This window comes from Pseudochaenichthys georgianus, chromosome 5 (genome assembly GCF_902827115.2).
Source record: "Pseudochaenichthys georgianus chromosome 5, fPseGeo1.2, whole genome shotgun sequence".
Lineage (NCBI taxonomy): Eukaryota > Metazoa > Chordata > Actinopteri > Perciformes > Channichthyidae > Pseudochaenichthys > Pseudochaenichthys georgianus.
The window spans coordinates 13,126,033-13,139,160 of record NC_047507.1 but is presented as its reverse complement, the minus strand read 5'-3'; the positions used below and the strand labels follow the sequence as shown (position 1 = coordinate 13,139,160).

The following is a 13,128-nucleotide window of genomic DNA, read 5'->3' as shown; positions in this document are numbered from 1 at the left end:
TGTGTTTCGCAACATGTTCTCTATGGCACGTCTCTACTGGGAATTGTAGTTTTAAAAGACGTTTTCGTTTTTCCAAAAATTTGAAGTTGACAGTATTAAACTGTGTACAGCCCTGGAGGTTTAGGCGATAGGAAACACATTGGTGTGTACACATTTAAAACATGTAATTACTACATGGGTGAAAATCGCTTGTATCCATAATGGGCAGCATTAATATATATTCTACTCCACTACAATTCAGAGGTTAACCTGGTATTTTTACTCCACTACATTTACTTTAGTAACTCTGCAGATTCTGATTAATGATGTGAAATATAAACAACCTTTAAAGCAGACATTAGTTACACCTGAGTAAAATTCAGGGAAAGGTGATCGTCAAGTGCCAACAATCAGGAGAGATATTTGATAGTTGGTGCTTGAGAAGACTAAACATTTATCTGCAGATCTCTATAAAGTATATTAATTACTCGTTATTCTCTACTAATAGTTAATTACAAGACATCTATCAATATGTGTGTACCTCCACCATTAAACTGTCAAATTCTGCACATTTCTTATACTATCTACATACATAAGAGTATAATTAATGTGTATAATATCAGTTAAAATAAGTGCTTCAACATAGTTAACATTGCAGGAAAGCAATACATTAGATGTTAAGTACTTTGTCAGGCTTAATATTTATCTGTAGATAGATACCCCCAAAGTGTTTTTCTTATTTGAAAGAAGACCTTAACCTAAAGTATTATTTAATGTTTAAATATAGGTTAATTAGTTTGTATGTTTTGCACATCCTCCTATTAATATCTTTGTACATCGTGCACTAAACTGTTTTATTGTAGAGATCACGTACAGTATCTTCTTGATTTTTTTATATTCTATATTTCTATCACAGACCTTCTACTTTCCCCCTATGAAAGTATGTACTCTTAATATTTTTTTCATCAAATAACATTATTCAACAAAAATAATTCAATAACGTGCTTTAACCACTAGGCGGTGCACACAAGGTACACACATCATACTAATAATAACTTTGTATTGGGTCACTTATGTACAGTGATGTACCTGAACGCGTTCAATGAACGATCGTTCATGAACGCGTTCATATTTTGGGCGAACGTGAACTGAACGTACTGTATTTCCGCTAGATGAACGTAATTGGGAACGCGTTCATTCTCAGCACTGTATAACGGCGTTCAAAAGTGCGTTCATTCTCAGCACTGTATTATAACGGCGTTCAAAAGTGTGCCAGATTTCATATGCCTTTCAGCCGAAAACCCAGTTAAAACACACCGTAAACAGGCTTCAAAATAATGCGGAAAACCACCCAATCTGGCAACAGCAAGCTGCCTGTGACGCGTACGCGCCTGTCACCCCTGGCTGACGCACTAAAATATAAATATACTAAATATATCAGACTCCTCACAACAAACAATGTGGAACCGCGGAACCGGCGAGCATTGAATTAATTAATTAATTAATTAATTAGTATGGAAGAAGCCGAGAGCAGCTGCAGCAGCACTCGCTCAGAGTGAGACTCTACGGCAGGGGTGGGGAACCTACGGCCTCCGGCCGTATACGGCCCGCGAGACAATTTGGTACGGCCCTCGAGGTAATTTATAAACACACGCAAAAAATAAAAAAATGAAAGAAATCTAGACCGCAAAAAAATTAAACAAGCGAGTGCCTGTTTTTCCTGGCCAAGGTCAGGGTCCTTGAACACAACACGAGCCTAACGTGTCATCACGTGGTATATGTCTCGACTGACAGGGGTGCAGTTCTGACGGAGAGCACCAGAACGCCACTCCAGCACTTCAGAAATTGCAGTACCGATAAGTCCATACACATGCCGCAGTTTCTGCGTGTCTGTGTCTTTAGTTGAAAGCCCAGTGGCGATCTGCTCATCTGTCATACAGTCAATAACTGTGTTGTTATCATTAGCATCTGGTTAGCTAGCTATGCTAACGAATATAAGAAGCTTTGTCTACAACCAGTGAGGTAAAGGCACATCTTTATATGATCATTATAGTTCTAAAAAAAATAAGAGAATAAAGTAAACAGGTATAAAATACTATATGACAGTTATTAATAAAGAAGAATACTGTTTGAAAGGGTAGTGATTTGTCAAATATCCATAAATTAAAAGAAAATCTGCTTACAGTTGTGTTTGGGTGTTGAGAGATGTGTCCATAGATCTCCTAATGTTGCTCTCAAAGTGCAACAAATCTTCCCAGGGGAGCATGCCCCCCGGACCCCTCTAGAGGAGGTTAGGTCCCCCCCACTTAAATCATGTTCACATGGATAGGAAACTAAATACATTTGCACACATCTTGTGTCCATAAATTATCTTTCTGTTTTGGTGGTCACGCCACACCCTGCACGTGCATGCATACGCGAGTCATGGTGAGATATCTGGATGAAGAGGTTGCTTTTTCTTTGCACAGAATGAAATGAATGGGCTGTGATTTTAGTTTTTTTAAGCAGAGGTCAATAACTTGTACGGCCCTCTGAGGATATTGTAAAAATTGAAATGGCCCATTAACATCGTACAGGAGACAAATAATAGCTCGCAGCAACGTATTGAAAAAAGAACTATGAACTATAAATTAGTTCATTTTTGAAACCATGAACTTTAGTTCAACATTTTGAATTATGAACTATGAACTGAACTAGTTCATTTTAAAATGTGTGAACTGTGAACTGAACTAGTTCATGTAGAAAGTGAACTTTGAGATGTGTCCATAGATCTCCTAATGTTGCTCTCAAAGTGCAACAAATCTTCCCAGGGGAGCATGCCCCCCGGACCCCTCTAGAGGAGGTTAGGTCCCCCCCACTTAAATCATGTTCACATGGATAGGAAACTAAATACATTTGCACACATCTTGTGTCCATAAATTATCTTTCTGTTTTGGTGGTCTGTTTTTGACTTTAAACACTTAATATTTCACATTGTGAATTTTAAACAATATATGTGGAAAGTAACAAGAAACAACAATAGTTACACACTTTCAAAAGTCATACATTAACTAATGCCATGGATAGTTTAAGGTTAATGTTGGAATCGGGGGAGGAGCAATAAAACCAACCATTGTGAATTTGTGGTTATTTTTATTGAAAACAGTGACAGTGGATTATTTGAGCTGAAACCTTTTTTCCCTGAATTAGTTCTACCAAACAGCCTCTTAACTACACTATGTTAAGATGAAATACATTTAAATATTCAGACATTACAACACAAAACTGATGCAAACACAACAGGGAACGATTTTCTAAAAAGCTTTCATAACCCACAGAAACCATTCCGAGGTTCACCTTGAACTAAAACATGGTGTCAGGAAAAGGCACAAATCAGCTGTTTCCAGAGGAGACCTGTGCCTGCTGTACACACTGTAGTAACTCATGTGAAGAGTTGTTATTCAAAATGTTATATTCAGATGGGAGTGAAATCAAAGGGGACATTTATGCACATATTCTGGGGTTAATACATCATGTACATTGAATGGACAGAGCTATGGAGCTATATCAGGGTAATACGTTTTGAACAGTCAAAAAAAAATACAATTTATTTGAAAGTTCAAGTTTTTATCTTTGAAAAATACAATCAGGGCCGTCCCTCCCTACAGGCCGATCATGCAGGCTGCATGAGGCCTCACATTGCGCAGAGGGCCCACCTGTGAGGTGGGATGGATTATCTCGGCAAAGGAGAAGTGCTCACTATCACAGATTTTTCAGATTTGTGAACAATATAAGAGAAATGGTTATTTTGTGAATATAGAAAATGTTTTAGATCTTTGAGTTCATCATGAAAAATGGGAGCAAAAATAAAAGTGTTGCGTTTATATTTTTGTTCAGTGTATTTGACAGGGGCTAGTCTAGGATTCGCGTGGCCAGACTGAATGTTGCATATGTCACGAAAAGGACTTTCACAGTAAGTGTACATCTGTGTCTTGTGGCCAAAGGCACGTTAACAGAGTAACGGGTGAACAGTGACCTGGTTCAATAAGATGTCATATCTCAGTTGCTAAACACAAGCTTTGCCAGAGAGGTGCTTCTTCTTCCCTTTACAAGCTTCAAACATGTTTTATCATGAGATTTTGGCAATAACAGTTTCATGTTCTGAAAGCCAAGACTTTGTTTATTTAAAATCAAACAAAACACCCGAACCCTGAAAAACTAGTTTTTTTACACAAATCCACGTTTATTTTTTAAATGAGCCATTGCGATTTTTGACTGATTTCGATAGAGCTGTTCACAAATAATAACAAATTAGAAGGAAAAAAATAAATACAGATTTCAGTATTCTGAAGCTCTGAGCCCCATTTCTTTTCATCACAGACGGCAAAAAAAGCCAGACATTATACGATTTAAAATAAAAACTATAATCGTGGCTTGATATTGAGTAAGAACATGTTTTTATGAACCACACAGCTTCGGGTCTTCCAAGACCCGACCGGACAAAAAGACGCAGGCACCAAACATACTACTTGGTTGCGTAATTAGACCGTAGCTTGTTATGTTATAAATTATAAACTCAGGATTTGACCTCGTCGCTATGGTTGATACTTTTAGAAACAGGCTTTAATATAAAATCTTGAAGTATTATACAAGTAAAACTACATTTTGCTTTAATCCCATGTAATTGTAGAATGAACACAGTCTTCCTTTGAAGATGGATAAGTCAGGTGTCTTGAGTAGTCAAAATTACAAATCATTGTACACATTTGTAAATATTATTTTCCACTTGTTACCATTGTGAGTCTATTTTTATGCAGCTCTGTGTGATTTTGTGGCTACAATTCAGGCTAATACGCTACCAGAGATGGAATAAGTACTCAGATATTGTACTTGAGTAAAAGTAGAAGTACTCAGATCTTGTAGTGAAAGTAGATGTACTCAGATGTTTTACTTGAGTAGTACTCAGATCTTGTACTTGAGTAAAAGTAGAAGTACCAGAGTGTAGGAATACTCTGTTACAGTAAAAGTCCTGCATTCAAAATGTTCCTCAAGTAAAAGTAGAAAAGTATTATCATCAAAATATAGTTAAAGTAGTGACAGTATAGTCATTGTGCAGATTAGTCCATTTCAGAATAATATATATGATATGTTTTATAATGATTGATCATTAAAGTGTTCTCAAAGCAGGTAAAGGTGCAGCTAGTTTGAATGACTTTGTATACTGCAGGGTAGCTTGTGAATTTACTCCATACTAAAGGCTGATTTAACACTTTATTAACTGAAGGTATTAAATACATGTAGTGGAGTAAAAGTACACCATTTACCTCTGACTTATGTTTACTGCCAACCTAAAAGTACCTCAAAAATAGTAATCAATAATGTATTGAGAAGTTATTTGTCTGATTGTTTTATATTGGCTCAGACAGGTTATATGGGATGCCCAGTCTACGTACAGATGGGTCACTCATTTTGAAATATTAAACTTAGTTTTCTTTTCTTTAATTTGTCATCCTCATGTAGAATGCTATTGTGAAACACACATTTGGTTGTTTATAGCATAAAGAACATCTGATTTAATGTGAGGTTGGGAAATAATCATTTGAGTATAAGTATGTGTATATAAATATGTAATTTACAACAGCTGTAAGATGCTTGAAAATGCACCTTGAAAATGCTTGAAAAGTGCTTGAGTTTGACTTTGGAAAAGGTGTAAGAACCCTGAAACAATAACTGTAACGAAATCAACATGCAATATCGTTGACGAAAAGTGACGAGACGAAAATGTAGTTTACTAAATAAAAACTATGCCAAAATCTCTCTTTACTTTCGTTGACGAAAAAGGAGGAGACTAAATATTATCAAAGATAACGTGACATCTCTGATAGTCAGTTTTTCTCCCAGCAGTTCCATTTCCGGTGGTGCGGCTGGACAGCAGCTGTATGTCTGTGCTGCGCACGGCGGTACACTTGAATTACACCGGGCCAGCGGCACTCTGTGAACTGTCAGGAAGACTCGGGTCTAACTCATGGTCTAACTAACCTTATTTAACAGAAAATAAAATGGCAACAACAGGGCTTGGGAGCAGTGGTCGTGTTAACCGAATACCAAATTATTGGTTTTGGCTAGACTAGTTTGACTGAAATGTTCTATATAATCTGATGACTAAAAAAGACTCAACAGTTTTCATTGACAAAAAGTAGACTAAAATACCAAATGTGGGTTACGTTTAATATTGGGTTTCCATACCATCCCTAAATTAAATAATTTCTCATGAATTGTTTATTGCTATTTTTTTTATCACGCGTGTTCATATTGCGATGACAACGAAAATATGATTTCTCCGTCAACACTATAGCAACAGCTCTTTCCAACCTCTTTGAGTGATCTGTTTGTGCTCTATTCCAGCAGAACCAACTCACACCTTCCCTCATGTGTCTGACTCTCTTATGACTATATTGCATTATTTATGGTTATTTAATGAAACATGTCCTGATTGTGCTTTTATGTTGCTGTCGTTTCAGGACACTGATGATGAGGACTCGTTCCGCGACCTTGAAATTGGGATCCTCCTGGTTGAGCATGAAGGTGCTGGTCCCTCATCTTCAACTCGCTGAAGATCATCCTTGAGGGACAAGCTGTGATCGCCAACATCCAAGACCTGCCAAAAGCGATGTTCATTCTGTTTGGTCTTACATACGCACTGCATCTCAACTGCCCCAAGCCTATGATGCTCACATTCCAGTTCATCCAAAAGGTTCTTCTCACGTTGGGCCAAGATGAACTAAAGCCAAGGTTGAAAACATTGAAGAACCAGCTTACAATGTAAAGAAATGCACTGACACTTGTACTGCTGTTCAGCTGCTACCAGTGCCATCATAATGTTCAGCACTGTTCGCTGACCTTTCACTGTCAGGTTGTTAAATGTTGTGGGTTTTAGTTCCTGTCTTTACTTGTCTTCTGGTTGACGAGGTTATTTTTGTCAATAAAAACATTGGAATATTTAAAAGGTATTGTTTCATGTTTTCCCTTCCATACAATTCTGTTGAAACAATGTATAAATACAATCCCCAAATCAAAAAAACAATTAATTTGATTAAAAGATATGTTATATTAACACATGATATTAAACAGTGATAAATAATGTTAATTATATTTAACTTAAACAAGTTATTTCATACAACCAAGACATCATTTATGTGAACTAATGAATTTGAGATAAGACTACAAATGTAAACTAAGTCTACTTTAGTTCTACGTGTATACAACTTAAATTGTTAAGTTTCTTGCTTGTGTAAAAACGTAAGTGGTTTGAGGCAACGGGTTTCTACGCAAATTTCTAGGTCAGGCTAAGAGTGGGCACTTTTGTTTCAACCAGTTATTTTCCAGTACCTCTTCAAATAAAACAAAGGAAAAACCCATGAAGTTTGATTTTTTGTATTTAAATTGTCAATATATACAAGTGTATATATTTTGTTTTTGTTTCCCAACAAAAACCAATCATTAATCTGAGACGCAGGTGATGATAAACATGTCTGTAACAACTCACCATGCTGCCACTTTTTGAGTTTCACGCCATGTGAAAGAGAAACATGATAAGTAGTGTCCCTGTCCATTAAACACCTGTTGTTCCCATAACCAGAACATTAGTGATGGTACTTTTCCCAATGAATCATGTCGCCAAGAGGCCAAGACTGATCACTTTGAAGCATTCCTAAATAAAAATCTGTGCAAAAGGTAATTGAACAAAATAACACAAACAATAACCAAAGCAGGGCTATACGGTCAACAGAAAAGAGCAGGTTCAGCCCGTTCGTCATCCACACACCAGGGGGGTATACTGCGAAGCAGGATTTTCGCTTAGCCGGCTAAATTCAGGGAAAACTCCGGCTTTCCGGTCATCCGAAGCTGGTTCTCTTTTTAGCAGGCTAGATCTCCATGGTAATATATGCTAAGCAGCTAACCTGGTCGGGACCAGGTTAGGTTGCAGGCTAAGAGCTCAACTCAGTGAAAGCACCGCCTGCTGACCAATCAGAGCTCAGTGTGCGGAGTTTAAAGCGATCAAGTCATATTACAGGAGAAAGGAAATACAGAAAAACTGCCGTCGCAGGAAAGACGGCCGGCAAAAATCACCGACTGTGTGAACGTGAACATTAATAGAATATCACCTCCATCTTCAGAGCAATCTGACTATTATAACATTAGCGTTAAGAAAGCTTACTTAAATATCGGCCACAACATAAGTAACCGGATCAGAATACATTAAGTACAGTTCGCGGCATATCACTTCATAATGTATCATATATCTCCTTATCTGAGTCAGCTGAGCCGTATCTGGCCGTGCAGCACTCACAGTGTCTTTTAAGCAACACATAAGTTGACGAAACACTCGAGACAAATGTAATTGAAGTCAGATCGTGTTTTAGACGGGGCAGTGATATCATAAACCTGTTAATGTACGCATTCAAACACTTTTTCTTTTACCAGCTGTATTCACCTTGCAGGTGCAGCTCTGTGGCTTTGATCCTGGATAAAGTGTTTAAGTCATGGATGTTTAAAGTTTAACTTCTTCAATTTTGACTAGTATTAAAGTTCACTTTTCATTCAGGAAGTATGACGCTGCGCTGTCAGTATACACTTCTCCATGTTTGTGATTGGTCGAATGCTCCAAATACCACCCCTTTCATGTGAACGCGCACCTAACTAGATAGGACACGGCTGGCTTGAGCGATCCACTTGATAACCAGCGTCGTAGTACAGTTTAGCGAGAGCGCGTATGTTTTGGATTAAGCCAACCGGCTAACTCAAACATATCCAGGTTAGGTTGAACCAGGTTCGCAGTATAGGCCCCTGGTGCCGTAACTACTGACCACATGTGATAATTGAATGATATACAACTGTGTGTGGTTAAAACAAATAAGTATAATACCAGAAATAATAAGCAACGGCAAAAATGTAATAGTACATCAATATTATATACGATATTTTTTTAAAAGGTGTAGACATATTTCCTTTGATTAACCCCTGGAGCGACCGGTGTGAATATGTAACTTTCATGAAAATAAAGGTTATAAAAAAGGAGTTCAGTTCACACACATATACAAGTGTACATCTGTGTCTTTATTGTTGTCAAAGGCATGTTAACAAAACAGGTGAACACGTAACATCTCAGTTGCTAAGGACAAGTTGTGCGAGATGCACAAACTGAGGGAAGAGTTGTTGAACACCTCTTATCATTCCACATCCCTGACCAGTTGTTGTGTACACAGTCTTCACCTCTTAGGTTGTTTGGTTCTCCTTTATTCCAAAAGAAAAACTTGGCTACACACCCATCAGACCACATCCAACTTCCTTCTTTGTGGATGTCACTGAGTCCGATCCATGTTGGTCCCTGAGCAAGGTCAAAGTTTTTGATCAGGAGTTTGACAAAATCCTCTTCTCGTTTACTGTGGATAGACACTAGGTTGCCTCCCTGGGACAGACAGTGGAGCTCTGCATCAGCCCAGGTCATCTTTGTGGCGATGTACTTGTAGCAGCGGCCGTTGAAGGAGAACCAGAATGAGGGACAGCTGCTACGCTCAAGCACCATTTCAGGGTCATCTGAAGAAGACACAGCACCCAGAGCCAGGCCCAACAGGAAGAGGAAAACCAGCATGATGATGATGATGATGTCTCCGTCTCCGTCTCCGTCTGTTGAAGTTGCACTGAACCGTTGATGGCGATTGTGAAGCTTCAAGTGACAGGCTGCTTCTTTATATATGTGTGGGAATGTGACGTCATTGTCACGTGACGTGATCACATGACCGGTGATCGGTAAAATGCAAATTATAAAAGTTTTGCCGGCAGTTTCAGATAACCTTTCTCTTGGCTGGATGCTCACCGTTATCTCCCTCAAGGTAGGACTCGCGGTTTTAAGGTGGTTTTATGGTCTTTTAAATTAACCTATGGAAGTGTCTCAGTTAAGTTTGGATTGTATTAGGGCGAGGGCAAGATACGTTATGTGTTTTAATATGGTGTTTCAGTAAACGTTTTAATCGTTTTTTTTTTTTATCGAGTGTAGAAGTGCTCATAACCAGCAAAGCAACCCGGGATACTGGCAATGGACGTTTGTTAACTTTATTATAGCTTTTATTATTATTATTTATAACATCTGTTTTTGTGTTTAATCCATAGAGCTGAGCAGAACCGGGGTTTGCCGAGGTCAAGCTTGTGACATTAAGGCGTGCTGCTGGAGGTGCAGGGTCGCCAGCAGCACCATCGGCTGTAGTTCTTTCAGCGCTATTTCGTTTTAATCAGGGCTGCCAACACTCACGCATTGAGCGTGAGAGTCACGCAATTAACCCATATCTCACGCACTCACGTCACACATGCCATTCCTCACGCTAAGGTTTCATCCAAAATAAATGTATATAAATATAAAAATAAAGTGAAGGAACAGCAAACCGAGCGTCTATGAAATGAGACGGTCTTCTGGCTTAGTTCAGTAAAGTTGGAACGATATTGGGAGATTCGGATTTCATGGATTAAAAACTCATGAACAAAACGTTTGAGGAACCTTTGAGGAACTCCTGAACCCGACAACTCCGCCCTCTATGTTAGAGGCAGAGCTGGAGTATGACGGGGGATCAACGCCAATCTCCCGGGGGGAGGTCACTGAGGTCGTCAAACAACTCCACAGTGGCAAAGCCCCGGGGGTGGATGAGATCCGCCCGGAAATGCTGAAGGCTCTGGGTGTTGAGGGACTGTCATGGTTGACACGTCTCATCAACGTTGCGTGGAAGTCGGAAACGGTACCGAAGGAGTGGCAGACCGGGGTGGTGGTCCCCCTTTTCAAAAAGGGGGATCAGAGGGTGTGTGCCAATTACAGAGGCATCACACTACTCAGCCTCCCCGGGAAAGTTTACTCCAAGGCTGCGGGAGTATGGGGTGAGGGGGTCTCTACTCAGGGCCATCCAATCTCTGTACTCCCAAAGCGAGAGCTGTGTCCGGGTCCTCGGCAGTAAGTCGGACCCATTTCCGGTGAGGGTTGGCCTCCGCCAGGGCTGCGCTTTGTCACCAATCCTGTTTGTAATATACATGGATCGGATTTCGAGGCGTAGTCGTGGGGGGGGGGTCTGCAGTTCGGTGGACTAAGGATTGCACCACTGCTTTTTGCAGATGATGTGGTTCTGATGGCTTCAGCACTCACTGGATCGGTTCGCAACCGAGTGTGAAGCGGCTGGGATGAGGATCAGCACCTCCAAATCTGAGGCCATGGTTCTCAGCAGGAAACCGATGGACTGTCCACTCCAAGTAGGGAATGAGTCCTTACCCCAAGTGAAGGAGTTCAAGTATCTCGGGGTCTTGTTCTCGAGTGAGGGATCAATGGAGCGTGAGATGGGCCGGAGAATCGGAGCAGCGGGAGCGGTATTGCAGTCGCTTTACCGCACCGTTGTGACGAAAAGGGAGCTGAGCCGGAAGGCAAAGCTCTCTGTCTACCGGGCCATTTTCGTTCCTACCCTCACCTATGGTCATGAAGGATGGGTCATGACCGAAAGAACGAGATCGCGGATACAAGCGGCCGAGATGGGTTTCCTCCGCCGGGTGGCTGGTGTCTCCCTTAGAGATAAGGTGAGAAGTTCGGTCATCAGGGAGGGACTCGGAGTTGAGCCGCTCCTCCTTCGCGTCGAAAGAAGCCAGTTGAGGTGGTTCGGGCACCTAGTTAGGATGCCACCTGGGCGCCTCCCTAGGGAGGTGTTCCAGGCACGTCCAGCTGGGAAGAGACCAAGGGGTAGACCTAGGACCAGGTGGAGGGATTATATCTCTTCGCTGGCCTGGGAGCGCCTTGGGATCCCCCAGTCAGAGCTGGTTGATGTCGCCAGGGAAAAGAAAGTTTGGGGCTCTCTGCTGGAACTGCTACCCCCGCGACCCGACCACGGATAAGCGGGAGAAGATGGATGGATGGATGGATGAACAAAACGTTATTCAGACACAAATGACGTTTCCTAAGTACCGTGGTAAGGAGGACAACGAACTGCAATCACATTTTGATAAAAAAAAAGCCAATACGCGCCGTCCTCCGAGCTGGACACATGACATTGGTCTCTATCTGCAGCCGGAGAAGAAACGAGTGCTCAGGGACCGTCTGCAAAGTGCAACTCCCAAAAAAGAGAATACAATAATATTCAATCACTATTATACAGATTATTACTACCAAACTCACTACACACATCAATAGTCTCCTGTGTGTCATACTACAGCAAGGAGTTTGGAAGAATATGCATTTGAATAATTCGGGGGAATATTTATAGGCTAATGTGAAATCTTCAATAAATATGGCATTATCTTGAATAACTTTACTATTATACAGTATATTTCTACCCAATTCACTATTTGCATTGTTGTTAGCATCTGGTTAGCTAGCTGCGCTAACGGATATTAGTAGAGTAGAGCTCTCTGCTGTCAGACTGAGAGATAACTACAGATCAGTGAGGTAAGGGACTCTGGGTGTTTAGATAGTTAACTTTAGTCTAGTTATCTCAGTGGGTCTCAAACATTTTGGTCACCATTTATGAGAATAAATGAAAAACAGTTATGAAACAGTTATGAAATACTATATGACAGTAAATCAAGAGTACAGTTTAAAAGGTGAGTGATTTGTAAAATATCCATAAAGAAAAAGAAAATCTGTTTACAGTTCTGTTTCATATGGGTGTTGAGAGATGTATCCATAAATTCATTTTGCTCTCAAAATGAACCAGGTTGATGAATTTAACTTCAATATTTAAAAAAAAAAAAAAAATCTTCCAGGCGGAGCATGCCCCCAGACCCCCCTAGAGGAGATGAGGACCCCCCCCCCCACTTATAAAATTGCACTTGATTGTAAGAGTCGCGGGTACACTGTGTATGTGCATATTCCACTGTAGTGCCCGGTACATTAATGGGAAACCCAGTTTGTACATGTTCAATACGTTTGTAACACTGTACACATGAACGTTTCTTTTTTCGGTTCACCAAAAAAAATCTCACTCAAAGCTGAACTCAAATGTTGGCAGCCCTGTTTTAATAAATCCTTAGACCTTTTAAGCCAATTTCTGATGTCCATTTTGTAATTCAAACAGAAATGGGAGTCTACAGAATGCACAATAACCAAATCCAGAATAGGCGGCAGAGTGTGACGCTGTGATTTGTCTA

At 40.2% G+C, this 13,128-nt stretch overlaps 1 protein-coding gene across 1 annotated transcript; it reads right to left on the bottom strand.

Moving 5' to 3' along the window:
* Positions 1-9,054: 9,054 nt before the first annotated feature.
* Positions 9,055-9,641, bottom strand: LOC139433851 (lactose-binding lectin l-2-like). Its single transcript, XM_071203284.1, has one exon. It carries the CDS (start codon positions 9,608-9,610, stop codon positions 9,131-9,133), a length of 480 nt encoding a protein of 159 aa, XP_071059385.1. The 5' UTR covers positions 9,611-9,641; the 3' UTR covers positions 9,055-9,130.
* Positions 9,642-13,128: the final 3,487 nt, after the last annotated feature.